Source organism: Mchenga conophoros, linkage group LG5, assembly GCF_057382185.1.
Source record: "Mchenga conophoros isolate Kocher_MC1m ecotype Shallow Benthic linkage group LG5, M_conophoros_male_GT1.1, whole genome shotgun sequence".
Classification (NCBI taxonomy): Eukaryota; Metazoa; Chordata; class Actinopteri; order Cichliformes; family Cichlidae; genus Mchenga; species Mchenga conophoros.
In genome coordinates, this window is record NC_140530.1 from 1,234,998 (window position 1) to 1,262,548 (window position 27,551).

At 41.5% G+C, this 27,551-nt stretch overlaps 2 protein-coding genes across 2 annotated transcripts; both read left to right on the forward strand.

Moving 5' to 3' along the window:
- LOC146573542 (protein NLRC3-like) lies at nt 1–13,614 on the forward strand. Its single transcript, XM_085275445.1, has 8 exons — nt 1–76; nt 1,028–1,148; nt 1,233–1,334; nt 3,565–3,643; nt 5,630–5,834; nt 5,986–7,525; nt 8,977–9,150; nt 13,575–13,614. Exons 2-8 carry the CDS (start codon nt 1,060–1,062, stop codon nt 13,612–13,614), a joined length of 2,229 nt encoding a protein of 742 aa, XP_085131571.1. The 5' UTR covers nt 1–76; nt 1,028–1,059.
- LOC146573543 (stonustoxin subunit beta-like) lies at nt 9,763–26,606 on the forward strand. Its single transcript, XM_085272777.1, has 4 exons — nt 9,763–9,949; nt 15,208–15,381; nt 24,720–24,766; nt 24,915–26,606. The coding sequence occupies exons 2-4, from the start codon at nt 15,326–15,328 to the stop codon at nt 25,457–25,459; spliced, it is 648 nt and encodes a 215-aa protein (XP_085128903.1). The 5' UTR covers nt 9,763–9,949; nt 15,208–15,325; the 3' UTR covers nt 25,460–26,606.
- Nucleotides 26,607–27,551: the final 945 nt, after the last annotated feature.

The window sequence follows — 27,551 nt, forward strand, 5'->3', positions numbered from 1 at the left end:
GGAAGCAGCTCACCTGTGTGTCCGTGTTTAGTGTCCAGGTGTGGAGTGGAGCTTGTTGTTGGTGTGTGAAGAAACTGTAAGTTTGCTTTGTTTCCTCCTTTAACAGTTTGTCTTTAGGAACTTTACTGTTTGTTCAGCTCGTGTTTGATTTCTTCACACAACAAACTGTGTGTGTTTGTATTTCCGGTCTCTCCATTAAAGTCAGTGTGTAATGTTTCCTGGCTAACATCAGCTGTGTGCAGCTTAGTTCAGCACAAATCTGCCGCTCCATAGTTCACGGTAACGGACTCACAGCTGGACCAACGAGGCCGAGTGTGTCCGCCACTCTGAGCTACGTTCGTGTTTGTGTACTTGTAGTTTGTACTTTGAGTTCACTCAGAGCCCACAGATGACGTCACAGCCCTTTACCTCCTTTACTGTCACTGTGATTAATATTTACACAGGAGACACCTGCAGAGCTCTGACGCTAAGCTAGCACACAGCATGCTAACGCTAAGCTAACGCTAAGCTAACGCTAAGCTAACGCTAAGAGTTCTTACAGACACGAGTTAAAAAGCTGCTTTTAGTTTGTGATCAGAGTCCAGGACTGAGAGCAGCAGCAGAGCTGATGGATGATGAATTACTGGATGGAAGAAGCTTCTCATTAGCAGTGAATCAGTGTGTGTGCAGTTCTCTGCAAACTCAGCAGCAAGAATTAGTGTGAAGCTTTAACTCTGCTGATCCTCTTTGAATCCTGGATCAGCTGAAATGTTTAAAATGTTGTTCACACGTGTTGGACTGACTGAAGCTTCCAGTCACAGTGAATCAGTGTGTGTCAGTGAATGCATCGTGTGTGCTTCAGGCTCCATCTAGTGGTCTGATAGCAGAGCAGCTGATGGCAGCTTCCTCTGCCTCACACTGCTGTCTGACTGCATCCAGCTGACACTGAGATGAAGCAGGAAAGAAGCAGCTGATATTTGGACAGCACACATGATGAAAGGAGGATTTCAGCTGATGTGCACATGAATGATTTGTGTTTCCTCTGCAGGTAGAAAGTGTGTGTGAGCTGAATTGAGCAGCATGGATCAGTGTGAGGACAGAGAGGAGGGAGTCCCTCCCTCTAAAAGCACTCTGTGTGGGGAACATGAGAGCCAGACCAAAGCTCAGAGGTGAGATGACCATCTCTAACTGTCCATGACTCTTCTCCATGTCACAGCTCAGCACTCACATCACTGCTGCATCATTATTCACAGGAACCAGCCTGGACCTCCACCCAGCTCTGTGTCCTTACAGAGTGACGCGTCTAAAGTTCTTCCCATTTATTTTAAATCCCAGCCTGCGTCTGCTGCAGAGAGGTGAGCTGTTAGTAACATGAACTCTTTGATTAAACTGCTTGATGTTGTTGGATATAAACTACAAACACGTCGTTCCCTCAGTCCCATTTAAACTGTCTTTTAAAACAAGCCTTTGGTTTCTAAACAACTGAAAACCCACTTCAGCAAACAGGAAGTGATCAGAGCGTCCGTCCACTTCCTGTCAGGCCCTGCAAACATTTCATATTGAAGAAAAGTAGCTGACATCTCACATTTTTACTCCACCACATTCAACCATTTTGACATTTTACAGCATGAAACTCTTGTCACATGACTCCTGTTATGTTATAGAGTCATGTGACCACCAGGGAGGGATTTGTATGGATGAAACGCATTCAAATCAATCTGATTCATCAATGGAAACATTTTTGGTGTAAATGCAGCAACACTGAAAACGCTGAAGATAAAAACACAACAGATGAAATATGAACAAATCGAGGCTTTGAATACACGTGTGTGTGTTTGAGACACAGAGATAAATGGATTGTGTGTCTGTCCTATTGCTGCGTGAGGGTTTTATTGTAGATTTTGTGCGTGTACACTTTTGACCACGAAGGTGTTGAAAGGGCGTAAAACAGTTGGAGGCACCAGAGTGAACACTAGTGCTGTCAGTAGATTAAAAATGACTAATTAATGACACAATCTTCTGTCATTAATCCTGATTAATCACAATTACTTGATCAATAGCTGCAGTTAAATTTTTCCAACTTTATATTTAAGCCTGTAACAGACGTTTACACCATATAATGAAGTCAATGCAGAATAAACACAAAGAATGTTAAACGCTTCAATTCAAAGAGACTTTGAATAGTTTTCAGTCTTTAACTCAGCTTCTCTGCTGTAAATACAACTTTGTAACAAACATATATACTAAAAGCTAAGTGTGCACTAATATATAATAATATATAATCTATATTACTGCTGTTAATGAAAATGTTTAATCAGACTCATCACAGGGTTACTGTGGATTCATTTGGATTAATCACCATTAAACATCATTTTTAATGTAAACGAATCAAATTTCATTTCATGAGCAAACAGACTCGAGAGAAAAGGGCAAATTTACACACTTAACATGTTTATTGAACATGTAAACATTGATTGACCTCCTGAATGAGCCGACCCCCCAGGGACAGTCCTGCATGCTAATGATGGGCTCTGCTCTGTACCTGCAGGATTCTGTCAGCCACAAACTCCTCAGCTGATCCTGAATCTGAGCCCATCTGTCAAACAATCATTTTCTTCACAGGTCTGTGGAGGTGGCACTGATCCTGCAGCAGTCTAACACTCTCTGTCACTCTTCTTCAAGTCTTTGACACGAGGAACCAAAACTATGTTATTAACAACACTAACAGGTCTGCAGTTTGTCCACTTGGCAGTTGTGTCATCAGTGCTTTGCATTGTTGTGATATTTTAAGCTGGAAGTGCTTCGGTGAAAAGAAAATTCCTTCTGTCACGATGTACAGAATCCTTCATGTTGGTCGGCTGGTCCGTCTTGTTATTTTTTTAATGCTCAAACTTTTCATCGGGAGGTCAGTGTGTGTTTGTCATCTTCCATATTGAGCTGATTGGTTCAGCTGCCGTCACTAACAGATGTGCTGCACATCTGCACGTGTGCAAAGGTAACTCTACTCGGACAAACTGCTCGAAGTGCGTTGATAGAAACATTTCAGGGATTTTGAGTCGTTCTGCTCTCCAGATGTGTCGTGTTAAAGGTTGTTATCATGTTAATCATGATAACAGATGAACCCCTAACCCTACATGTTAATTTTGACAGCACTGGTAACTCCTTTTTAATGTTCTTCTGTCAGATCATTGATTAGACTCGACTCCAAATACGAGACTCAGAAAACTCAAATGAAAACTCAAATCAAAGCAATGAGAAAAGGACTTCTTGTGTTAGAATGAAAACATATGGAAGTGGTCAGGTTTCAAACAGTCGATGAATCTACTGCACAGTTACATTCAGGGACCTTTGGCCTCCTGAGAGCATTAGTTGATGGTTCATCACAGTTTTCTCAAAGTTTCCTCTGAGCTTCTGCAGCATCATCACTTCCATCACTGATGAAAGAAAGTTCATAGAAAACAGAAAATATATCTTCAGAATCTGAGAGTTTAAAACTTGACAGACTTGATTCAGATGAAGTTATTTGAGCAGAAACCCCTGGATCGTTATCCTGTGTTGATCTAATCCTTCATGGTTCCTCCACAGAGTGGAGCAGCAGAGCTCAGAGGTTCCCAGTGGTCAGTCTGCCCAGCAGCATCAAACACAGCTGGACTCCATATTTATGGTCTGTACGTGTACAACAACTACTTTATTATTAATATTAATAATAATGCATTTATTTATAGGTCCCTTTCAGAACACCAAGGACTCTGTGGACTAAATGACCAAAAGAAACAAACTTTGAAATCAGACGGTGCAAATGTGATCACAGGGAAACGTTTTAAACATCGAGGCTTTAAACAGAAACCAAAGTGAAACAGTTTGTAGTCGAGATCAGTGGGGATGAAGCTGAATAACTGTTTCTTCAATAACTTTGAGCTCTTAAAAAAACAAAAACTAGCTGAAAGTCTGGCTGCTCTTATGAAAAGTACAGAGAAATTATGGGTCGCTCAACACTTGTGCACAATATAAGAGTTTAAATAAATCTAAAGAATAACTCAAAATCCTACAATCATACTGATAAAATCATCTACAGCTAACTATCCAAGTGGATTTGTTTAAGACAGCTCCATCTGCTGGTGGCCCTCTGCAGGTGCATGAAAGGGGCGTGTTTATATTGAAAGTAGTAGAGAAAGTAAACCCCACGGGAAGAAGGGAGGACTCTCAGCAGCTTCCAGCTCATATTCAGACATTTAACTTCTCACTGAAAGCAGCAAGTTTGAGTGTCTGTACCTTAGTTAGAAGAGATAACATGTCAGTAGTAATTAGAGTTGATTGAGCAATGCTGTCCTTGTAATGTAGTTTATGATTTTTATGGACAAGTCCAGTTTTTCTGTAGAGCCTCTCAAGTTGGTGACAGCAGCAGTGGAAGTTCACGTGTAAACCAGAGCAGCAAATCAGGTCCAAATGTGTTGTTCACAGTGAGTGGGATCATCATTGGCTGCTATGTTAACCTCCTGCAGCAGGATGTCTTTGGTCAGAGAATGGATAGATCACTAAGTCATTGTTGAGTTTAGGGAGACAGTAGACAGTTGGAGGAGGTTCAGCCAGTTGACACACAGTAGATAAAATAACTGAAGGCAGGAGCAGACACCTGTATGACTTTCCACCTCTCACATAGATTATTTCCCTGGGCAGCGCCACAGGGCTGGTAGATGTAAACAAAGCTGGAGGAGAGGATTTATTCATCTGAGAAAAGTCACAGAGTTGTGTCTTGATGCTCAATCATCCAGGTACGTAAATCCCAAAAAGCTTGATTCTGTTCATCTGGATGTTTTCAGTGGGAGAAACGTTTCATCATCATCAGGTGACTTCTTCAGTCTCAGCTGACTGCAGGTTTCAATCTCATAAACAGGACATTTGTATGACTGAAACCAGCCCACTGAAGGAACAATGGGCTGGGAGGTCAGTTCATTGATCATTGGTACGCATATTGTCAGGACCATTGATCAATGGTTGTTGATCAATGGTCATGAGTCCAGTTCACAGAGAGCTGGGGAATGGCTGCAATCACAGCATGTAAGATGGTGACAAATGTACCCTTAGGCCCCTCCTCCATTCAGAGATGGTCTTTCCTTTTCACATAAATGGCCTCCTTGACTCCGCCCTCAAACCAGCGTTCACATTTACTCAGGACCTTCTTGATGTGAAGTTCTTCTGCTTCGCTGGCTGCTGTGTCTGTGGGGATGGTGTTTGTTCTGTGTTGTAGTGTCCTGATGACGCCCAGTTTGTGCCCCAGTGGATGATGAGAGTCAAACCTTAAATACTGATCTGTATGTGTAAACAGAGTGAACCTTTCAGACCAGTTGTCTGTACGATCAACTCAGTCACCTGAAACATCTCCAAGTTTCTGGCTTCGATCATCAACCTGTTGGTAGTTCAGCTCTGAACACCAGTGAAATGTTTCTCCCACTGAAATCGCTGCATTCATATGAACAGCATCAACGTTTTGGGATCATGGAGTTGTGGACAAAGTCTCAGTTAATCAGATAAAGTCAAACCTGTAATTGGTAAAGAGGTCGTGGATGATATGCCCCTTGATGGTAAAGAAGTGGATGTTGTGTGGACTAAAGTTCAGAGTGGTGGGTCTTTCATAAATATTCTGTTCCAGCTGCTGGAGGACAACATCATCACTTTTGTGAAGAACGAACTGAAGAAGATCCAGAAGGCTCTGAATCCAAATAAGCCCCAGTGCTTGGAGTTTCAGAGGGAGGATGATGAGCAGAGGAGAAACAGCAGAGAGGCATTTGTGAAGATCACAGTGGACTTCCTGAGGAGAATGAAGCAGGAGGAGCTGGCTGACCGTCTGCAGAGACGTAAGAGGATTTATCTAAAGGTTTAAGCTGCTGGATAAATGAGAGACTTGTGACACCAGTGTGTTCAGTCATTTCTCAGTGGGTCAGAAATTGTCATCAGCATTTTGTAAAATGTGATTGTTAAAGTTGTATTTTTATTATTATTATTCAGAACTTCCAGCTGCTGTTTGTCATCGTAAACTTAAGTCTAAGCTGAAGAAGAAGTTCCAGTGTGTGTTTGAGGGCATCGCTAAAGCAGGAAACCCAACCCTCCTGAATCAGATCTACACAGAGCTCTACATCACAGAGGGAGGGACTGCAGAGGTCAATGATGAACATGAGGTCAGACAGATTGAAACAGCATCCAGGAAACCAGACAGACCAGAAACAACCATCAGACAAGAAGACATCTTTAAAGACTCACCTGGAAGAGACGAACCAATCAGAACAGTGCTGACAAAGGGAGTGGCTGGCATTGGGAAAACAGTCTTAACACAGAAATACAGCCTGGACTGGGCTGAAGACAAAGCCAACCAGGACATCCAGTTCATATTTCCATTCACTTTCAGAGAGCTGAATGTGCTGAAAGAGGAAAAGTTCAGCTTGGTGGGACTTGTTCATCGCTTCTTTACTGAAACCAAAGAAGCAGGAATCTGCAGCTTTGAAGACTTCCAGGTTGTGTTCATCTTTGATGGTCTGGATGAGTGTCGACCTCCTCTGGACTTCCACAAAACTACAATCCTAACTGACCCTAGAAAGTCCACCTCAGTGGATGTGCTGCTGATAAACCTCATCAGGGGGAAACTGCTTCCCTCTGCTCGCCTCTGGATAACCACACGACCTGCAGCAGCCAATCAGATCCCTCCTGTCTGTGTTGGCATGGTGACAGAGGTGAGAGGGTTCACTGACCCACAGAAGGAGGAGTACTTCAGGAAGAGATTCAGAGATGAGGAGCAGGCCAGCAGGATCATCTCCCACATCAAGACATCACGAAGCCTCCACATCATGTGTCACATCCCAGTCTTCTGCTGGATCACTGCTACAGTTCTGGAGGATGTGCTGGAAACCAGAGAGGGAGGACAGCTGCCCAAGACCCTGACTGAGATGTACATCCACTTCCTGGTGGTTCAGGCCAAAGTGAAGAAGGTCAAGTATGATGGAGGAGCTGAGACAGATCCACACTGGAGTCCAGAGAGCAGGAAGATGATGGAGTCTCTGGGAAAACTGGCTTTTGATCAGCTGCAGAAAGGAAACCTGATCTTCTATGAATCAGACCTGACAGAGTGTGGCATCGATATCAGAGCAGCCTCAGTGTACTCAGGAGTGTTCACACAGATCTTTAAAGAGGAGAGAGGACTGTACCAGGACAAGGTGTTCTGCTTCATCCATCTGAGTGTTCAGGAGTTTCTGGCTGCTCTTCATGTCCATCTGACCTTCATCAACTCTGGACTCAATCTGCTCGAAGAACAACAAACAACATCCAAGAAGTCTGAAACAGGAGAATCTGCAAAGAAACACTTCTACCAGAGTGCTGTGGACAAGGCCTTACAGAGTCCAAATGGACACCTGGACTTGTTCCTCCGCTTCCTCCTGGGTCTTTCACTGCAGACCAATCAGACTCTCCTACGAGCCCTGATGACACAGACAGGAAGTAGCTCACAGACCAATCAGGAAACAGTCCAGTACATCAAGGAGAAGCTCAGTGAGAATCTGTCTGCAGAGAAAAGCATCAATCTGATCCACTGTCTGAATGAACTGAATGATCGTTCTCTAGTGGAGGAGATCCAACAGTCCCTGAGATCAGGAAGTCTCTCCACAGGTAAACTGTCTCCTGCTCAGTGCTCAGCTCTGACCTTCATCTTACTGTCATCAGAAGAAGATCTGGATGAGTTTGACTTCAAGAAATACTCTGCTTCAGAGGAGGCTCTTCTGAGAATGCTGCCAGTGGTCAAAGCCTCCAACAAAGCTCTGTGAGTAAACATGTTGTCATCGCTTCATTGTTAAAATCATGGGAAATAAATCAGAAATGCTGAGTTCAAAGAGCACTGTAACATTTTTTTAAAATAGTAAATTAAATGATCATCAGTCACTCGGTAAATATATGGTAGTTTTAATGTTTCACTCCAGCATTTCTAAAACACACTTTGTTCTGTAACTCTTATCAAAGGACAATCCAGACCCAGCCTATAAGAACATGAGCTCTGATGCTTCAGCCCCTCTGACAGGTTTATTATCCTCAGCTTGTTCACTTGTCTCCAACTCCAGGAGTTTGGTTGTTTTATTCTAAAGCACAAACTTCACCTGCCAGACTTCACCTACATCTTTTTCTGATGTTCATAATTTAAGTTCAAGTTTGTATCTCACTTTCAGTGCACACTCTCTCTTTTTAAATATAAATCTCTGCTGTGCTGTCATGTTTTCATCCTGTATGGAGGGAGAAACTCGGTCTTCATTACTGAAATTGCCTCTAAGGTCGTGTTTCTTGTCAGTAACCATATGTAACTGTAAGGCTTCCATAACCAGTGTTATCACAGAATTACAGTGGGTTCACTCTGGGTCCTCTACAGTTTCTTCCCACTGTCCACAGACATGCAGTTAGGTTACCTGGTGATCCAAACTTCATGCAGGTGTGAGTGAGAGTGGTTGTCTGTCCCTCTGTGGGCTTAGTGGAAGAGACTGGATGGATCTCTGCTTTGTCTTTGATATATGCTGACAGCAAACATTCTCCATGAAGTCTGCATTTCAGCTCATTTCCTTTATACGCACCTTTAACAGGAAGAGTTTTATACAGCTAGTGTTTAAAATCCAGTGTTATTCACAATACACAGGTAATGAGCATGATTATTGAATTACTAAAATTTTCTAAAATAATTGTTTTAGTTAATATTGTATGACAGTGTACACAGAATTATTAGCTCAGTAGGCAGAGTGGTCGCCCCATGATCATAAGGTCAGGGGTCGAATCCACCGAATAGTTACCTTGTGGTACCCCTGAGCAAGGTACCATCAAGGTACCAATCATGTGCACTGGACTGGTAGCACTCATAGTCTCATAGGTTTAAATAAATTTTTTAAAAAAAGGGTTCAACATATAAACAAATTTAATTTGATCACATATATTGTTTGTTTTTTTTTGTTTTTGTTTTTTCCCTTTCTCTCACAGACTGAGCAGCTGTAACGTCTCAGAGGAAGGCTGTGAAAATTTGCTGTCAGTGGTCTGCTCCCAGTCCTGTAGTCTGAGAGAGCTGGACCTGAGTACCGACAGCCTGAAGGCTTCAGCAGTAAAGCTTCTGTCTGCTGCAGTGGAGAGTCCACATGCCAAACTGAATGTTCTGAGGTCAGATCAATTTGTATTCTGTTTAGTTCTGTTTGTTTATGTGTTTGATGTTTGTTTTTGTTTATATCTTTATCCAGTTATCCTTGTTTCATAGCATTTTTATTCATTTCAAAGTTAAACAGAAGTTTTACTAACCTGCTCAGCACAAGACAATAAGCTATTGCACCCTGATTACACTTTAACAACAATCTGTATTCATGTTTTTATCTTCAGACTTAACATCTGTGAACTCTCAGAGGAAAACTGTGAAGCTCTGTCCTCAGTTCTCAGCTCGCAGTCCTCTAGTCTGACAGAGCTGGACCTGAGTATCAGAAAGCTGCATGATTCAGGAGTGAAGCTTCTGTCTGCTGGACTACAACGTTTAAACTGTAAACTGAATACTCTGAGGTCAGATCAGAAAACATTTAGTTTTTAGAATTATTAATTAAAGTTCATACATATGATGTTGTTTCTTAGTATGTTTGTTTTCTTTAAAAATAGAAAGTCAACATTTAATGTTGTGAAATGTATTAACAAACTCTACATGAGTACTTGTTTTATAGATTGTCTTTTATTTTTCAGACTGAGTGGCTGTAACCTGTCAGAGAGAAGCTGTGAAGCTCTGTCCTCAGTCCTCAGCTCCCAGTCCTCCAGTCTGAGAGAGCTGGACCTGAGTAACTCTGACCTGCAGGATTCAGGAGTGAAGCTTCTGTCCGCTGGACTAAAGAGTTCACAGTGTGCAGTGGAAACTCTCATGTCAGGATTCAAACTTTTCTACAGATGATCATTTGAAATGTGATTTATATTATTGTATAAACAGGTAACTTTTACAGCTGTCAAGTGAACTTTTATTCACATTTGAGTGGATAATTGGACTCTGAATTACTAAAAGTTGTTATAGTCATGTCTCTGTTTATTTAAAAAAATACTTCATGCACTGCCTAATTTAAAGATTTAGGCTCCTTTGGGCCCATAATATATATATTTGATTTCTTTGTGAATGAAATTAGGAGGATATTGGCGACTGCTGATTGGCTCGCTGTTTGTTTTTTATTCACAGTACTTAATTTTAAAGGCTGATTTCTCAAAATGAGATGTTTATCTTTTCTTCTACAACACGTGGAGCCACCAAATCTTCTTGCTTGATTTATTCATTACAGTTTGATTTAAAGAATATTAGACTCGTAACATAATAAATATATTTATTTCACTTCTTCTTGAGAGAAAGAAAGGGATGACTGGGTGAGCTCCAGTGGTTCATCCCAGCAGAGAGAGCGGCACACTGGGCTGCAAATGATCACAGTAGTAATGGCCATAGTTTGATAAAACAGGCAGTCTTACCCTGTAGAAAATACAGGGTTCTGGTGCCGATGTGGGGGAGGGGACTCGCCCGGTACTAACTACATACTACTAACTACCTCATCCAGATGTCTTCCCTACTAAACCTGATAAGAAGTAACTGCAGTAGCCTTATAGGTCAAATCAGTTTCACCTGTTAAAGTTAGCTCCACTATTAATTAGGGGTGGGGGAAAAAATCGATACTGTGTAGTATCGTGATATTTTGTTTGCTAATAATGTATCGATACAGGGACAGCAGAAATCGATATTTTGTTACAAACAATTTTTTCTCTGAAGTCAACATGCTCTGGAGTCAGAGCATGTTGACTTCAGAGCATGTTGATCCTTTTTCTGAGCAACAATCCTGACATTCCTTCACTGTCCAAATGTGTTTAACTTTTTTTTTGGCAGCAATAAACATGACAGTTTACTTATTTTAATTTAAGACATGTTTAATTTTAATTAAGTTTGAAACTTTTTTATTTAATGTAAAATTATATATTTTTTTAAATTTACTTTCAAATTCTTCAGTTGCTGAAGGGGCTGCATAGTTTTCATATTGCATAGTTCAGAATAGCTATAATTGTACCAGATGGTTGCATTCAGTTAAGTTGGACTAGACTGTAATACAAACCGTTCAGTTTGTCAACAATAAAACTGAAATGAGAGAAAGACTGAGTGTGAGACTTTGATATTAGATAAAATGAATATTGATAAAGTTTACCTTTATGTACAGAATCTGAATATCGCAAAATATTTTAAAAAATCACAATAATATCGTATCGTGCGTTAAGTATTGTGATAATATCGTATCGCGAGTTGTATGGTGATTCCCACCTCTACTATTAATGGTGTCACTTGTTATTTCTGGGATGAGTTTAGTAGCCTGAACAGCTGCTTAAAGGAAAGTAATTAAATAATAAAAATAACCTAAGTCCGGGGGAACCTGCAAGAGCTGTTTGCACAAAGAATAATGCTCAGACTTTGAGGTTTTATCGTTTTACACAAGGTTTAAAAATGAATGTCCACAATTGAATTGCAGAAATTGTTATTGAGCTAATACTGATGTAGTTGTTATCTTTGGTAAGGAGAGGTTGGAGGAAGGATGAGCACAGTCAGGCCTAAAGATGCTCTTAATAATAATAATGGATTGCATTTATATAGCGCTTTTCGAGACCCTCAAAGACCCTTTACAATCCCACTACAGGGAGTGCAGAATTATTAGGCAAGTTGTATTTTTGAGGAATAATTTTATTATTGAACAACAACCATGTTCTCAATGAACCCAAAAAACTCATTAATATCAAAGCTGAATGTTTTTGGAAGTAGTTTTTAGTTTGTTTTTAGTTTTAGCTATTTTAGGGGGATATCGGTGTGTGCAGGTGACTATTACTGTGCATAATTATTAGGCAACTTAACAAAAAACAAATATATACCCATTTCAATTATTTATTTTTACCAGTGACACCAATATAACATCTCCACATTCACAAATATACATTTCTGACATTCAAAAACAAAACAAAAACAAATCAGCGACCAATATAGCCACCTTTCTTTGCAAGGACACTCAAAAGCCTGCCATCCATGGATCCTGTCAGTGTTTTGATCTGTTCACCATCAACATTGCGTGCAGCAGCAACCACAGCCTCCCAGACACTGTTCAGAGAGGTGTACTGTTTTCCCTCCTTGTAAATCTCACATTTGATGATGGACCACAGGTTCTCAATGGGGTTCAGATCAGGTGAACAAGGAGGCCATGTCATTAGTTTTTCTTCTTTTATACCCTTTCTTGCAGCCACGCTGTGGAGTACTTGGACGCGTGTGATGGAGCATTGTCCTGCATGAAAATCATGTTTTTCTTGAAGGATGCAGACTTCTTCCTGTACCACTGCTTGAAGAAGGTGTCTTCCAGAAACTGGCAGTAGGACTGGGAGTTGAGCTTGACTCCATCCTCAACCCGAAAAGGCCCCACAAGCTCATCTTTGATGATACCAGCCCAAACCAGTACTCCACCTCCACCTTGCTGGCGTCTGAGTGGGACTGGAGCTCTCTGCCCTTTACCAATCCAGCCACGGGCCCATCCATCTGGCCCATCAAGACTCACTCTCATTTCATCAGTCCATAAAACCTTAGAAAAACCAGTCTTGAGATATTTCTTGGCCCAGTCTTGACGTTTCAGCTTGTGTGTCTTGTTCAGTGGTGGTCGTCTTTCAGCCTTTCTTACCTTGGCCATGTCTCTGAGTATTGCACACCTTGTTCTCTTGGGCACTCCAGTGATGTTGCAGCTCCAAAATATGGCCAAACTGGTGGCAAGTGGCATCTTGGCAGCTGCACGCTTGACTTTTCTCAGTTCATGGGCAGTTATTTTGCGCCTTGGTTTTTCCACACGCTTCTTGCGACCCTGTTGACTATTTTGAATGAAACGCTCGATTGTTCGATGATCACGCTTCAGAAGCTTTGCAATTTTGAGACTGCTGCATCCCTCTGCAAGATATCTCACTATTTTTGACTTTTCTGAGCCTGTCAAGTCCTTCTTTTGACCCATTTTGCCAAAGGAAAGGACGTTGCCTAATAATTATGCACACCTGATATAGGGTGTTGATGTCATTAGACCACACCCCTTCTCATTACAGAGATGCACATCACCTAATATGCTTAATTGGTAGTAGGCTTTCGAGCCTATACAGCTTGGAGTAAGACAACATGCATGAAGAGGATGATGTGGACAAAATACTCATTTGCCTAATAATTCTGCACTCCCTGTATTCATTCACTCTCACATTCACACACTGGTGGAGGTAAGCTACAGTTGTAGTGGTAGGTTAGGTTTTGCCCAAGGACAAAATGACCAAGACAGAGAGAGCTGGCTCATCAGACAGACAAGCTCATCTTGTAACCTACTGGTTCGCTGGTCAGCACACCAGCTGACTAGCGAACCGGCTAACTAGCACACTGGCTAACTAGCACACCAGCTAACTAGCACACCGGCTAAATAGCAAATCAGCTAACTAGCAGACCAGCTAACGGCAGCCACAAGCTGAAGGACGATTAAATGTAGTGGAGATATCAGAGATGACACTGGTGTGTCCGATTCACTCTTTAGCACTCTGGTCACTCCGGTGTGTCAGCCAGAACACCACTGAAGGCCAAATGATCCCAGCATGTGGAATAAAGAGCTTAAGGTTTGGTTTAAGACACTTTATTCTTTCACTGATTGATTCTTGCGGCTGTGATCATGTGTGTGGTTTCTTACAAAAAGGAAGTACACAATACAAATACATGACAAATAAGATGAATAGATAAGATACATATCCAGTTATATGCATACGTCGGTATAGCTAACATAACCATTGATAAGGTCAAAGATCACAGCACTATAATGCAGTAATGTTAAACACAAAGGTGTATATCTACATAAATCTGTCCTATCAGTGATCAGGGTACTGTAGTATACTTCCACTACATAAACTATAGAAACTAAACGACATTAGTGTGACTTTAAGTTACCATCAGTACAGACGAACTGATGGTAGTTGGACAAAATAAAGGCATTGCAATTATTGTGAAGGGCTTCCGGTTAAACTAAGATCAGCTGATTACCTCATAACAAATTGTTTGCTATAGAACGCAGCTCCCACTCTTCATTAATATCATGTACTGTAACTCCCAAGTAACCATGGTTACCCAGCCACGCCCAGTAGTCTCCAGAGAGACCAACAGCTGGTGCACGTTGTAACGCCGTGGCTTTCATAGTCTCTCCTTTTTCTACAGCTCATGTGTTCTTCTTGTGATGGTGCGTCTTGAGGGAGGCTCATACATGCGGTCATTTGTTGATCCTAAGAACGTTCCTCAGACCGACTTCTTCAACAACACTAATCGGCCTGCAGTTTGTAGCTACTCACTTCACTGTGGTGTTTGTTAGCTTGTCTTTCTTTGGTTTTATCCTGACTCCTCCCACAAGCTGATCCTACGTAGTCTGCCCAAGCCTCCCACCTCTGTTTGTTTGGGTGGTTTGTTTGCTGCCATCAACAGCGTGTAATGCATTTAAGTGATACTTCAGACATGAAGTACTGCGACAATAAAAAACTCAACTTTGCTTAAAAATACCTTTAGTTGTATCAACACTGCCCTCTGGAATAATTAGACTTTGGTGACAAACTGATGTGATCTCCATGTTTCCTTTGTTGGACTGTGGGCGAGTGTCAGAACTGAATGTACTGAGTAACATGTGGAGTTTAAATATGTGTCAGTTCCAGTTTTAGAGCTCTAAAGTGCAGCTATCATGTTAGGAATATGTTAGGAATAGACAGGAACACTGAGCACACTGAGGTCAAATCTTTATTTATCCAGTTCATCTGTAGGCTGAGCTCAGTCCATCCATTTAGTGAAATGATGTTTAAAGGTCTCCTTGTTCTGTGAGCGTGCACAGATCCTGAAGCAGAAAGCCTGGGTTACAGAGAAATGATCATCACTGTGATGATGCTCACCATCTCTGACTGGGATTTGAGGTTTTGTCAAAGCAGCAAAGAAAGCCTGGCTATGTTGGACTGGGTGTGGCAGCAGCTCCCAGTTTGAGTTCAGGAGACAGACACCCTCTCTACTTTGACGATCAGCTTCAAACTTTCCTTTTTGATAAAACTTATAGTTAGAGCTGGATCAGGTGACCCTGAACCATCACTTAGTTATGCTGCTATAGAGATGGATAACAGATGGATTGTTGTTTTGTGTGTCTGCAGTCTGTCAGGCTGTCTGATCACAGAGGAAGGCTGTACTTCTCTGGCCTCAGCTCTGAGCTCCAACCCCTCCCTTCTGAGAGAGCTGGATCTGAGCTACAATCATCCAGGTGACTCAGGAATGAAGCTTCTGTCGGCTGGACTGAAGGATCCAGGCTGGAGACTGGACACTCTCAGGTATGGAGAGAATGTCTGATATAGGAGGAAGAGCTGGAAACATTTCCTGTGTCCTTTACTCACTTCCTGTTTGTTTCCTGCAGATGAGACATGAACAATCACACATGCAGGAATATTTTCAGGGACAGACACACTAGTCTAGCTGGATAGTACATGGATATTTATGTAGGGGGTCTTCAAGGAGTCTGTTTGCAGGAACATTAATGATAACTGATAAGTCATGTTGAGAGTTTCATTAAAAGTAGACTTACAGTTAGGTAATATTTGGACAGAGACAACATTTTGTAACTTTAGATACAAGTATCAGCCATGTGTGTGTTTCCCATGCTGTATGTCCACAGTCACAGTGACAGTCAGTGACACTGACAGAAGGATGAAACAAGGCTGTGAATCATTTCAGTCTGTGTGTGTGACAAAGAGGCAGACAGGAGCAGCTAACATTTGGAAATGGAAGCTTACTGGAAACACTACATTCACGGCTGAATTCACAATAGATTTGTTCTCAAGTGCACATTTAGCAGCTAATGCTAATACTGTTTTCCCTTTGCTTTCTACAGCAGCTATTGCTAAGTAGGCCACTTTGCTCCGCTAAGGATTTGTGTGACCATGATGGAGACTCTGATAAGCTAATGCTGCTAAGCTAATGCTGTTTATGGGCCCTGTTAGAATCAATATTTCATTCTCATTCTGTTGTTTGAGAACAATATTAACGTTTCACATCATTATAACCAGAGATGGGCAGTAACGCGTTACTTGTAACGCGTTACTGTAATCTGATTACTTTTTTCAAGTAACGAGTAAAGTAAGGGATTACTATTGCAAAATCGGTAATTAGATTACCGTTACTTTCCCGTAGGAACGCTGCGTTACTGCGTTACTAAAACCGTGATTTTTTTTGCGAGAATGTCTCATGACAGTGACGTAAGCAAGTGCGACGTTGGTGACAGCAGCTGTGTGCAGATCAACAATGGATAATATATCGAGTGCGGGAGAGAGTATGAGCGTGCAGCGTTTAAAGTGTGGAAGTACTGACCTTACTTTGAGTTTGATTCCATAAAAAGTGACAAAAACATTAGCGTCCATCGTGCGTGGGAAGAAAACTTCTTTTTACAGCGAAAAAAACCCCTAAACTTCCGAGCAAGCACCGAGTAGCTACGACGTGATGGGAAACTCACAGAGACACTCGCGCGGATTCTTCAACTGACCGCAGCACACCTACACCAGGGTAACCCTCCGCCTACCCTGCTCCTGCTTTACAGGTGAAAATAGAGCAAAAGGACCGCTGAGTCTTTGACTTTATTTATTTTCTGCTGTGTTTTACTTGCATCTGTTTGAAAGAGTGAGTGAAAACACAAAAAATATTCTATTTTATGTGCTGGAATGTGTAGAAAATAGGTTTAAATGTTAAACTAATTTATTCAAGTCAGAGAATGTTGCATATAATTAAATGTTTTGCTTGATGCATAAAGTTAAAAGATTAAAACTGATAAAACAAGTTAAAAAAAGAGACTTTTCCATTTGATTAATTTCAATTCAATTCAATTTTATTTATATAGCGCCAAATCACAACAAAAGTCGCCTCAAGGCGCTTCATAGATACAGAGAAAAACCCAACAATCATATGACCCCCTATGAGCAAGCACTTTGGCGACAGTGGGAAGGAAAAACTCCCTTTTAACAGGAAGAAACCTCCGGCAGAACCAGGCTCAGGGAGGGGCGGCCATCTGCTGCGACCGGTTGGGGTGAGAGAAGGAAGACAGGATAAAGACATGCTGTGGAAGAGAGACAGAGGTTAATAACAGATATGATTCAATGCAGAGAGGTCTATTAATACATAGTGAGTGAGAAAGGTGACTGGAAAGGAAAAACTCAATGCATCATGGGAATCCCCCGGCAGCCTACATCTATTGCAGCATAACAAAGGGAGGATTCAGGGTCACCTGGTCCAGCCCTAACTATATGCTTTAGAAAAAAGGAAAGTTTTAAGCCTAATCTTAAAAGTAGAGATAGTGTCTGTCTCCCGAATCCAAACTGGAAGCTGGTTCCACAGAAGAGGGGCCTGAAAACTGAAGGCTCTCCCTCCCATTCTACTTTTAAATACTCTAGGAACAACAAGTAGGCCTGCAGAGCGAGAGCGGAGCGCTCTAATAGGGTGATATGGTACTACAAGGTCATTAAGATAAGATGGGGCCTGATTATTTAAGACCTTGTATGTGAGGAGCAGGATTTTGAATTCAATTCTGGATTTAACAGGAAGCCAATGAAGGGAAGCCAAAACAGGAGAAATATGCTCTCTCTTTCTAGTCCCTGTCAGGACTCTTGCTGCAGCATTTTGGATTAGCTGAAGGCTTTTCAGTGAGTTTTTTGGACATCCTGATAATAATGAATTACAGTAGTCCAGCCTGGAAGTAATAAATGCATGAACTAGTTTTTCAGCGTCACTCTGAGACAGGATATTTCTAATTTTAGAGATGTTGCGCAAATGGAAGAAAGCAGTCTTACATATTTGTTTAATATGTGCGTTGAAGGACATGTCCTGGTCAAAAATGACTCCAAGGTTCCTCACAGCGTTACTGGAGGCCAAGGTAATTACATTTTGTATGATGGATTATGTAGAAAAAGTAGAATTGGGCTGAAAGATCTATCACTTTATCACCTCTTCAGGTTGTAAATCGTGTTTTTAAAAAGTAACTAAGTAACTAAGTAATTAATTACTTTTGAAAATAAGTAATCAGTAAAGTAACGGGATTACTTTTTTGGGGGAGTAATCAGTAATTAGTTACTGATTACTTTTTTCAAGTAACTTGACCAACACTGATTATAACACAAGAGAAAAGGGTATTGGCATTAGCTACTAGTGCTTATTCACCTCAAATTACCTTTAGCTGCTAATGGCAGCCTACTTAGCATTAACTCCTCACTAATATAATGCTAATTTACATCAAATTAGCATTAACTGCTCATATTGTTATAAGGAAAGAGAAAACGGTATTAGCATTTGCTGCTAATAATTATTCACCCCTAATTAGAATAAGCCGCTAAAAGCAGCCAACTTAGCATTAATTCCTCACTTTGTTGTTACCCAACGGAAAAGAGTATTAGTATTAGCTACTATCATTTTTAATAAGTAAGAGAAAACAGTATTAGCAGTAGCGCATAATGCTAATTCACGTCAACGTAGTATTAGTTAATAATGGCAGCCTACTTAGCATTAACTGCTCACTAATATAATGCTAATTCGCATCAAATTAGCATTAGCTGCTCAAGTTGTTATAAGGAAAAAGAGAAAACGGTATTAGTATTAGCTGCTAATAATTATTCACCCCTAATTAGAGTTAGCCCCTAATGGCAGTCTACTTAGCATTAACTCCTGACATTGTTATAATGCAGGGGAAAAGAGTTACCATTATCGGATAATGCTAATTCTCATCAAATTAGCATTAGTTAATAACGGTAGACTTCATATCATTAGCTGCTGTCATTCTTACAAAGCAAACAGTATGAGCATTAGCTGTTAATCCTTTTTCATCTAAAATTAGAATTAGCCACTAATGGCGTATTGTTAAAAAGTAAGAAAAAACATTGTTAGCATAAGCGGATAATGCTAATTCATCTCATGAAGCGCCTTGAGGCGACTTTTGTTGTGATTTGGCGCTATATAAATAAAATTGAATTGAATTGAATTGAATCTCAAATTAGTATTAGCTAATAATGGCACCTGCTTAGCATTAGCTGGTCACATTGTTATAAGGCAAGAAAATATGGTATTAGCATTAGCGGCCAATTTCTATTTACCTAAAATTAGCATTAGCGACTAATGGCAATCTACTTAACATTACCTCCTCACTAATACAATGCTAATTCACATCAAATTAGCATTAGCTGCTAACATCAGCCTACTTAGCACTAGTTGCTCACATTATTAAAAGGGAAGGGAAAAGTGTTAGCATTATCGGGTAATGCTAACTCGCATCAAATTAGCATTACCTAATAACCAGCGTTCTTAGCAGTAGCTGCTCACATTATTCACCTAAAATTAGCATTAGCCACTAATGGTAGCCTATAGCAAAAACTTCTTAATGCTAAATGAAGTTAATTAATGCTAAGTAGGTTTAACTGAAATTAAAGTAGTGTTAGCATTAGCTGCTGATATTGTTAAAAGGTAAGATAAAACATTGCTAGCAGCAGCGGATAATGCTAACACACATAATAATTAGCATTACCTAATAATGGCAGCCTTCTTAGCATTAGCTGCTCATATTGTTATAATGCAAGGGAAAAGAGTTGGCAAAAACAGTGTTAGCATTAGTGGATAATGCTAATTCACCTAAATTAGCATTAGCTAATAATGGCTACGTACTTAGCATTACCTACTAATATTGATATAAAGCAAGAAAATATGGTATTAGCATTAGCTTCTAATGCTTTCTCATCTAAAATTAGAATTAGCCACTAATGGCATCCTATTTAGCATTAACTCTTCACATCGCAAGGGAAAAATTAGAATTCAATAAAAAAAAAAAGTGTTCACATTAGCTACTTGTATTGTTAAAAAGTAAGAAAAAACATTGTTAGCATAAGGGGATAATGCTAATTCACCTCAAATTAGTATTGGCTAATAACGGCAACCTACATAGCATTAGCTGGTCACATTGTTATAAAGCAAGAAAATATGGTATTAGCATTATCTGCCAATTCCTATTCACCTAAAATTAGCATTACCTGCTAATGGCAGTCTACTTAGCATTAACTCCTCACTAATGTGATGCTAATTCACATTAAATTAGCTTTAGCATTAGCTGCTAGCAACAGCCTACCTAGCACTAGCTGCTCACATTGTTAAAAGGGAAGAGAATACGATATTAGCATTAGCTGGTAATATTTATTCACCCCTAATTAGAATTAGCCACTAATGACAGCATACTTAGCGTTAACTCCTCACATCGTTGTAATGCAAATGAGGCTAACTTGCATTAAATTAGACTGCTGTTATTAGCTAATGCTATTTAGCAGTAGCTGCTCACATTGTTATAAAGCAAAGGAAAACGATATGAGCATTAGGTTCTAATGCGTATTTGCCTTAAATTAGACGTAGGTGCTAATGGCAGCCTACTTAGCATTAGCAGCTCAGATGTTGTAATGCTAGGAAAAAGAGTGTTAGCATTAGCCGTTCACATTGTTATAAAGTTAAGGGAAATAGTGTTAGCATTAGCTACTCACATTGTTAAAAAAAGTAAGTGTTAGCATTAGTGCATAATGCTAATTCATGTCAAATTAGCATTAGTTAATAACGGCAGCCTATTTAGCATTAGCAGATAATGTTGACCTTGGCCCACTGGAAAAGTTCAGAACTAAAGATTTAGGAGTGTTTCTCGATAGCTCTTTCTCGTTTGAGAAACAAATGAATTCTGTTATTAAAACCAGGTTTATATTGTTGATTGTCATTTATGCTTAGAAATATTTACTCATATATGCTTAGAGTTGTATAATCGATTGCATAATGATAGAGGTTTGATCCTGAGTAGTCTGTAAAGACTCTGTGTGCCTTCCAGAGTGCTCTGGCATGCACACACCACTTGGGGCCATGAGAGAGGTCGTACCCTCTCTTACTGATTTATGGTGTAGGACAGGGGTCTCAAACTCAATTTAGCTGTGGGCCGCTGCAGGCAGAGTCTGGGTGAGGCTGGGCCGCATTAGGTTTTCCACAGGAAAGACATGGTTAAAAAATTCCAATCTTCTCAAATCTCTTTATTTTTATTTTTTAACACAAAATATGAAAAATGAATAAACAAATTAAGAATTAATAAGAAAATCAATCAATCTGTAATACATAAATAAAATAATAATAAGATATTTTTAGTCAGTGAACTTGTGTGTTTCTTTCAGTCTTCTATATCTGCTGTGTTTAGATTGAAATGTCTGTATTAACAGTTCTATAACCTTCTTCTGAACATGAATGGAACACTGTAGAAAATGAACTGTTCTTCTGAACATGGCTTCTCTTGCCTACTCCTTGCTGCTACAGACCTGGCAGCGTTTCCTCTCGCATAGCCGAGCCAGATTTGGCCTGAAGGAGGAAGCAGTTGCGACCCTCAGTATGTCTTGAAGCTGATCATCCGTAAGTCTGGACCTGTACTTGGACTTATTGAAGTTCAAAGTGGAGAAGAGCTTTTCACACAAGTATGTGCTACCAAAAAGGCACATGGTCCGTTTGAACATTCGGGAAAGCCGAGGGAAACTAGGGCTCAATCCTCTCAAAAATTGTCCAAGCTTCTCTGCTTTTCCACTCACCTCCCTGAACTTTGCTTTGAGTTCAGAGTTGCACTGCAGCTCAATGAGCTCCATTTGAAGCACAGAAGGGGCATCTTGCACATCAAAGGAGAAGGGGTCCGCAAAAATGTGAAAGGTGGCTCTGTGTGTCTTGAAGTCAGCAAATCTGTGATCAAATTCCTCCTGTAGCCTCAAAATGACATCAACATACTCGTCAGCACTGAATGGTGTGCCTGCATCCACGAGTGCCTTGCATGCTGGGAAATGGCAAAGGTTTGTCTGAGAGAGCTGAGCTTTCCAGAGCGCCAGTTTTGTGGAGAATGCTCTCACGTTGTCATAGGCAGCACTGACAAGTTGCCCCAGGCCTTGTAACGTCTTGTTCAGTACATTAAGCTCATGTGTCATATCAACAAGAAAAGCTGAGTCCATGAGCCATTTGGGATCAGTTAGCACAGGAACACTAACTCCATCCTTCTCCATGAAGGCTTCACTTCTGCTCTCAACTCAAAAAGTCTCTTTAATACATTTCCCCTGCTGAGCCAACGTACCTCAGTGAAGTCGAGCACATCCCCATATTCTGACTCCATTTCCTCTAGAAAAGCACAGAACCTTCGGTGCTTTAAGCCCCTGGATCTGATTTGGTTGATGCATTTCACAACAATAGACATCACATTGTCAAACTTCAGGCATTTGCTGCAAAGGACCTGCTGATGGATGATGCAGTGCAGAGCAATGGCCTCCTCCACGCCTTCCTCTTCCAGTTTGTTTTGTGCCACCAGTCCATGTTTCCTCCCTGTCATTGATGGCGCTCCATCTGTTGTTATTCCAACAAACCTCTTCCATGGCAAACCAACATTCTCAATGGCATCACACAGCTTGTAAATATCTGCTGAGCGGTGGTCTGGCCATGCATTGGAATTACTGTGAGCAGCTCCTCCATCACTTCAAAACTGTCATCAACACCACGGACATACATTGGGAGCTGGGCAGTGTCGGTGATGTCTGTGGTCTCATCAAGAGCGACTGAGTATACACTGAAACATTTGGCTTTCTCACACAGTTGGTCATAAATGTCACTTGACAGGTCAGAAATGCGATCTGCTGCGGTGTTGGCAGAAAGGCTGATGTTGCTAAACTGACCTTTCTTTCCCGGACAGACTATATTTGCAGCCTGCAATATGCACTTTTAGACAAATGCACCTTCTGTGAATGGCTTCCCTGCTTTAGCAATCATCTCACTAACCACGTGGCTCCGACTGCTGCATTATTCTCTTTGGTTGCTTTCTTGGAGAAATCTTGCTGCCTCAGTAGATCTGTTTTAAGACTGGCAACCCGGTTCGCTCTCTCGTCTCCCTGGTATTCTGCATCCAGCTCAGCATGTCTAGTTGTGTAATGACGTTTCAAATTGTATTCCTTGTGCAGCGCAACTTTCTCTGTGCAAATAAGACAGGTCGGGGTGCCCCTGTGCTCAACAAAGAAATATTGCATTTCCCACTTTTCCTGAAATTGTCGGTGCTCATCACCAACCTTTCTCTTCACCGCAGGCTTTGAAAAAGACATGTTTGGGGCTATGTGACATTTATAATTCTACTTGGTGTCACTGTCGCATTGAAGGTTCAATCAAGCGTTTAGCCGACGGACGGGGAACGTCTCAACGCGTAGAGAACGTCATTTCTGCTTCTTTTTCTTGCAACCGTAGCACGGCGATCGGCAGATAAAAAGCCGGTAGCAGTTGTTACGAAATCAGTTTTACCCCGGTTCTTTTTATTCCTCGAGCATCCAGAGATGGCACCGGACTCAGTAGTCATTTTTACAAAATCTTTATTCATCTTTATTCATCTTCATTTAAGCATGCACTTCTAGAAGGGAAGATGAGGCCGGTGTCCCTCTGCAAAAATCTTCACCCCTTTGTTAGTTACAGCCAGCTTTATAGAAGTGACCCCATTATAAAACCCCCTACGGTGTGCTGCAAACTCTGTCTGTGTCTATGTGCACGAGCACGTGAATGCCTACATGTGCACGTTCCCACGTGTCTATGTGAGTGTAAAGTGTCATACATTATCAAACTAACATTACATTTTCATATTAAGGTGGGGCCAAAAACTATCGTCCTGCGGGCCGCAATTGGCCCACCGGCCGCAAGTTTGAGACCCCTGGTGTAGGAGGACACCTACTCTGTGTCTGGTTAAGTATAAGAGCCCTTTGTTAGGGGGACCGCTGGACTCTTAGCACCAGCTTTGGGGTCACAGGGTCACATCTGGAACACACACACACAGACACACACACACAGACACACACACACACACACACACACACACACACACACACACACACACTATGCACAGACTGGTACTCTTTGTTCATACCTGTGTAAGACGTCATAATGAACTTGTGCATATTCATGTAAGCTCAATAAAGAGCAGTGTTACGAGGGAGCAGACGAGAGCGACTGAGGTCAAGTGAAGGAACGGCGCTGTCACAGTTCTCTCCCTCATCAATTGTCTGGTTCCAGCGGTGGGTCTGTGCTAGACGACCCATCACCAGCTTTTTCCACTGGTTACCAGTACGTGGTAGAATCCACTTCCAGATCTGGTTGTCTTTAAATCTGTGAATGGATTGGCTCCATCTTATCTCTCTTTAACAAAAGAATCCAAGTGGAGCCCTCAGGTCTGCAGATAAGCAGCTTCTGACCAGAACTAGACGTAAAAACAGAGGTGAGCTTTATCGATGGCTGCAGCCAAACTCTGGAACAGTCGCCCTTCACATCAGGTCGTCACCAACACTGGACATTTTTAAAAGCCGGTTGGAAACACATTTGTACTCTGTAGCTTTCAATCCTGACCAGTCTTTATAGTCATTACTGTGTATGTTTCCTATTTTCTCTCTACTCTGTGCAGCACTTTGGCTCAAGCTGTTTTTAAATGTGCTGATAAATAAATGTAGATTTCTTTGAATAAAACAGTGGAGCCGAGCTTTGAGCTCAGTGTGTAACAGTGTGTGTGTGAGAGCCATGTAATGTCCATGTGTGCATGCTGACTGTGCTGCTCTGACCCCCCTCCTCCTTTCAGGGTGGAGCCTGCTGGAGTCCGATGGTTGAGACCAGGTCTGAGGAAGTGTAAGTGTGTTTTTAATGGGATTCATGAAAACAAAGCAGCACACATTCAACCATCTTCATCATGTCAGGAGTCATCATCAAAGTGTCAATCAATGAACAGATGATGGATCAATAACTGCAGCTGGATTGTGTTTGTTCTCTCCATCAGATTCCTGTCAACTCACAATCGACACAAACACAGTGCACACAAAGCTCCAACTGTCTGACAACAACAGGAAGGTGACACGTGTGGAGGAGGTTCAGTCATATCCTGATCATCCAGACAGATTTGATGTTCGTCCTCAGCTGCTGTGTAGAAATGGTCTGACTGGTCGCTGTTACTGGGAGGTCGAGTGGAGAGGAAGCGTTTCTATATCAGTGAGTTACAGAAGCATCAGAAGGAAAGGAGTCAGTGCTGACTGTTGGTTTGGATACAATGATCAGTCCTGGAGTCTGATCTGCTCTCATGATGGTCCTCAGTCTGTCTGGCACAATAGCAGACACACATCCATCTCCTCCTCCTCCTCCTCCTCCTCCTCCTCTGTCTCTAACAGAGCAGCAGTGTATGTGGACTGTCCTGCTGGCACTCTGTCCTTCTACAGAGTCTCCTCTGACACTCTGATCCACCTCCACACCTTCAACACCACATTCACTCAAACTCTTTATCCTGGGTTTACAGTCTGGTATCCTGGTGGCTCAGTGTCCCTGTGCTGAGTGGAGTGTAAAGAGTGTCTCCTGTTACAGAAACACTCTGACTGTTGAACAGATAGTTCAGTCTGTACATGTCTGTCTCTTTCACTCACAAACACGTTTTCAGATTCATGGATTCAATCAGTTGATGTTTGAAACTCTTCTCAATGATTCCTTGTAAACTTCTTCAGTCACAAACAAACAGGAAGTGATGTCACATGTGTTCCTGTCCACACAGCAGAATGAGTCTATTGCTGACAGTGATGTACAAACAGAGTGAGCATTTCTGAGGCCCAAAATAAACTGAGTAGTTCACTGAATGAACAATGGACTGTGAGCTCAGTTCCTTCATCATTAGTATGGATTATATATGTATATGTATTATATTAGTATCATATATATCAGGTGCTGCTGCTTTCAGTCATTGTGCAAATGTGCTGTTTGTAAGCTTGTAAAGCTGCAGTCAGCTGAGACTGAAGAAGTCACCTGATCAGTGAGCAAACGTTTCTGAAAACGTCCAGATGAACAGAATCAACCTTTTGGGATCAGCCAGCAATGCAGCATCATTGTTGTTCAGCTTCAGAGGTTTGCAGGAATGAACTGATGACCAGAAACAGCTGCAAAGTCCAAGAAAATACCAGCTGGAGTTCAGCTGCATTTGAAGAAGTCAAAGAAAAGTAAGGATGGCAAAGGGCGACGTTTTCTTCCAAAGAGCTGCAAACATGGTCGACGCCTCATTAGAAGAATCATCTGGACATTTGTGAGGAACTCTAACCAAGAAAGCAACGTCACACAGATCCAACAGACAGTTTCCATGACTGCAAGTGTTGAGTGGAAAAATGCTACATTGCATTATTGCATCCTCTCACCACAGGAGGCGCTGTTGGCACCACTGATTGCTGATCAGCTGTTCTCTGATGATCTGATTGATACTGTGAATAACGGGACTCACTGAACTCTGTGACACAGTGAAGATTACAGAGTTTAACTTCACCCTTTAAGACTGACCACAGAACCAAGTCCGCCAGAGCTTTTGTTATATCTTTACATGCTGTGGAGCCATTTGTGGGAGCATTTCAAGTTGCTATACATCAATACAACTGTTATAGCCCTAATTTTAATAATATGTATGCATTAAGTCCATAGTAACTACATAAACTGCAAAAAAAACCTCTGCTCATCCATCTCTGTGTGTATCAGGATACATTTGGTTCATAATACACAGAAAAATCAGAGTTATTACCTGTAATAAATGTGAAAGATTCCTGCAGTGATAACCAGGCAGGACTGAAACACATCCAAGCTGTCACCACGGTAACAGCACCGCCCATCCACAGGTGAGGGGAGGAGCAAAAAGAGGGACTTTGACCATTTTATACTAAAAACACTCAACTAATGTTTCTAATATGAAACAAATAAGCCCACATTAATGTGAGCGTTTATTAAATAATAATAATGATGATTTCCTCCTGATCTCATTTCCACAGCAGAGAAAACTGTGGTGTATATTGAGGTGGAGGGTGTGGTCTGTGGCTCAGGTGTAGAGTGAGGGTGGGGTGCACCACAGCAGCATGCTGGGACTGCTGAGGGTGGAGGAGGGAGTGATGATGACATCAGAGCTGCAGCACAGAGACCAGTGAACACACAGTCTGTTCATCTTTGCATAGATACAATATACAGCACAATATTGAATGACAGACACGCTGTGGGAGCTTCCACAGATACACTGACGTCAGCATCCAGAGTCCTCCTGCTGCTCCCCCCTCAGAGCCCCGTGATCAGCACCAACACATTCAGTTAGATGACAGAGTCCAGCTGCAGCTAGAATCAGCTCCCCTCTGTGAACAACAGCACAGCGTCAGTGTTTCACACTCAGTGAAAGGAGGAAACAGCAGAAGAACACCATGTGTGCTACGTTTCCCAGGACACACTACAAACTGCACAAATACAGAGCAGCACGTGGAAGGACCTGGAGCTGCATTTACAGAGCTGCAGACAGCGTGATGTCCTGTATGGACAGGTGGAAGGAACCAAGTCCTCAGCTGGAACACTCGTGTTTGTCCACAGACAGGAAACACAGCAGGAAACTTCCTCACAGAAGTGCAGCTCATGGATA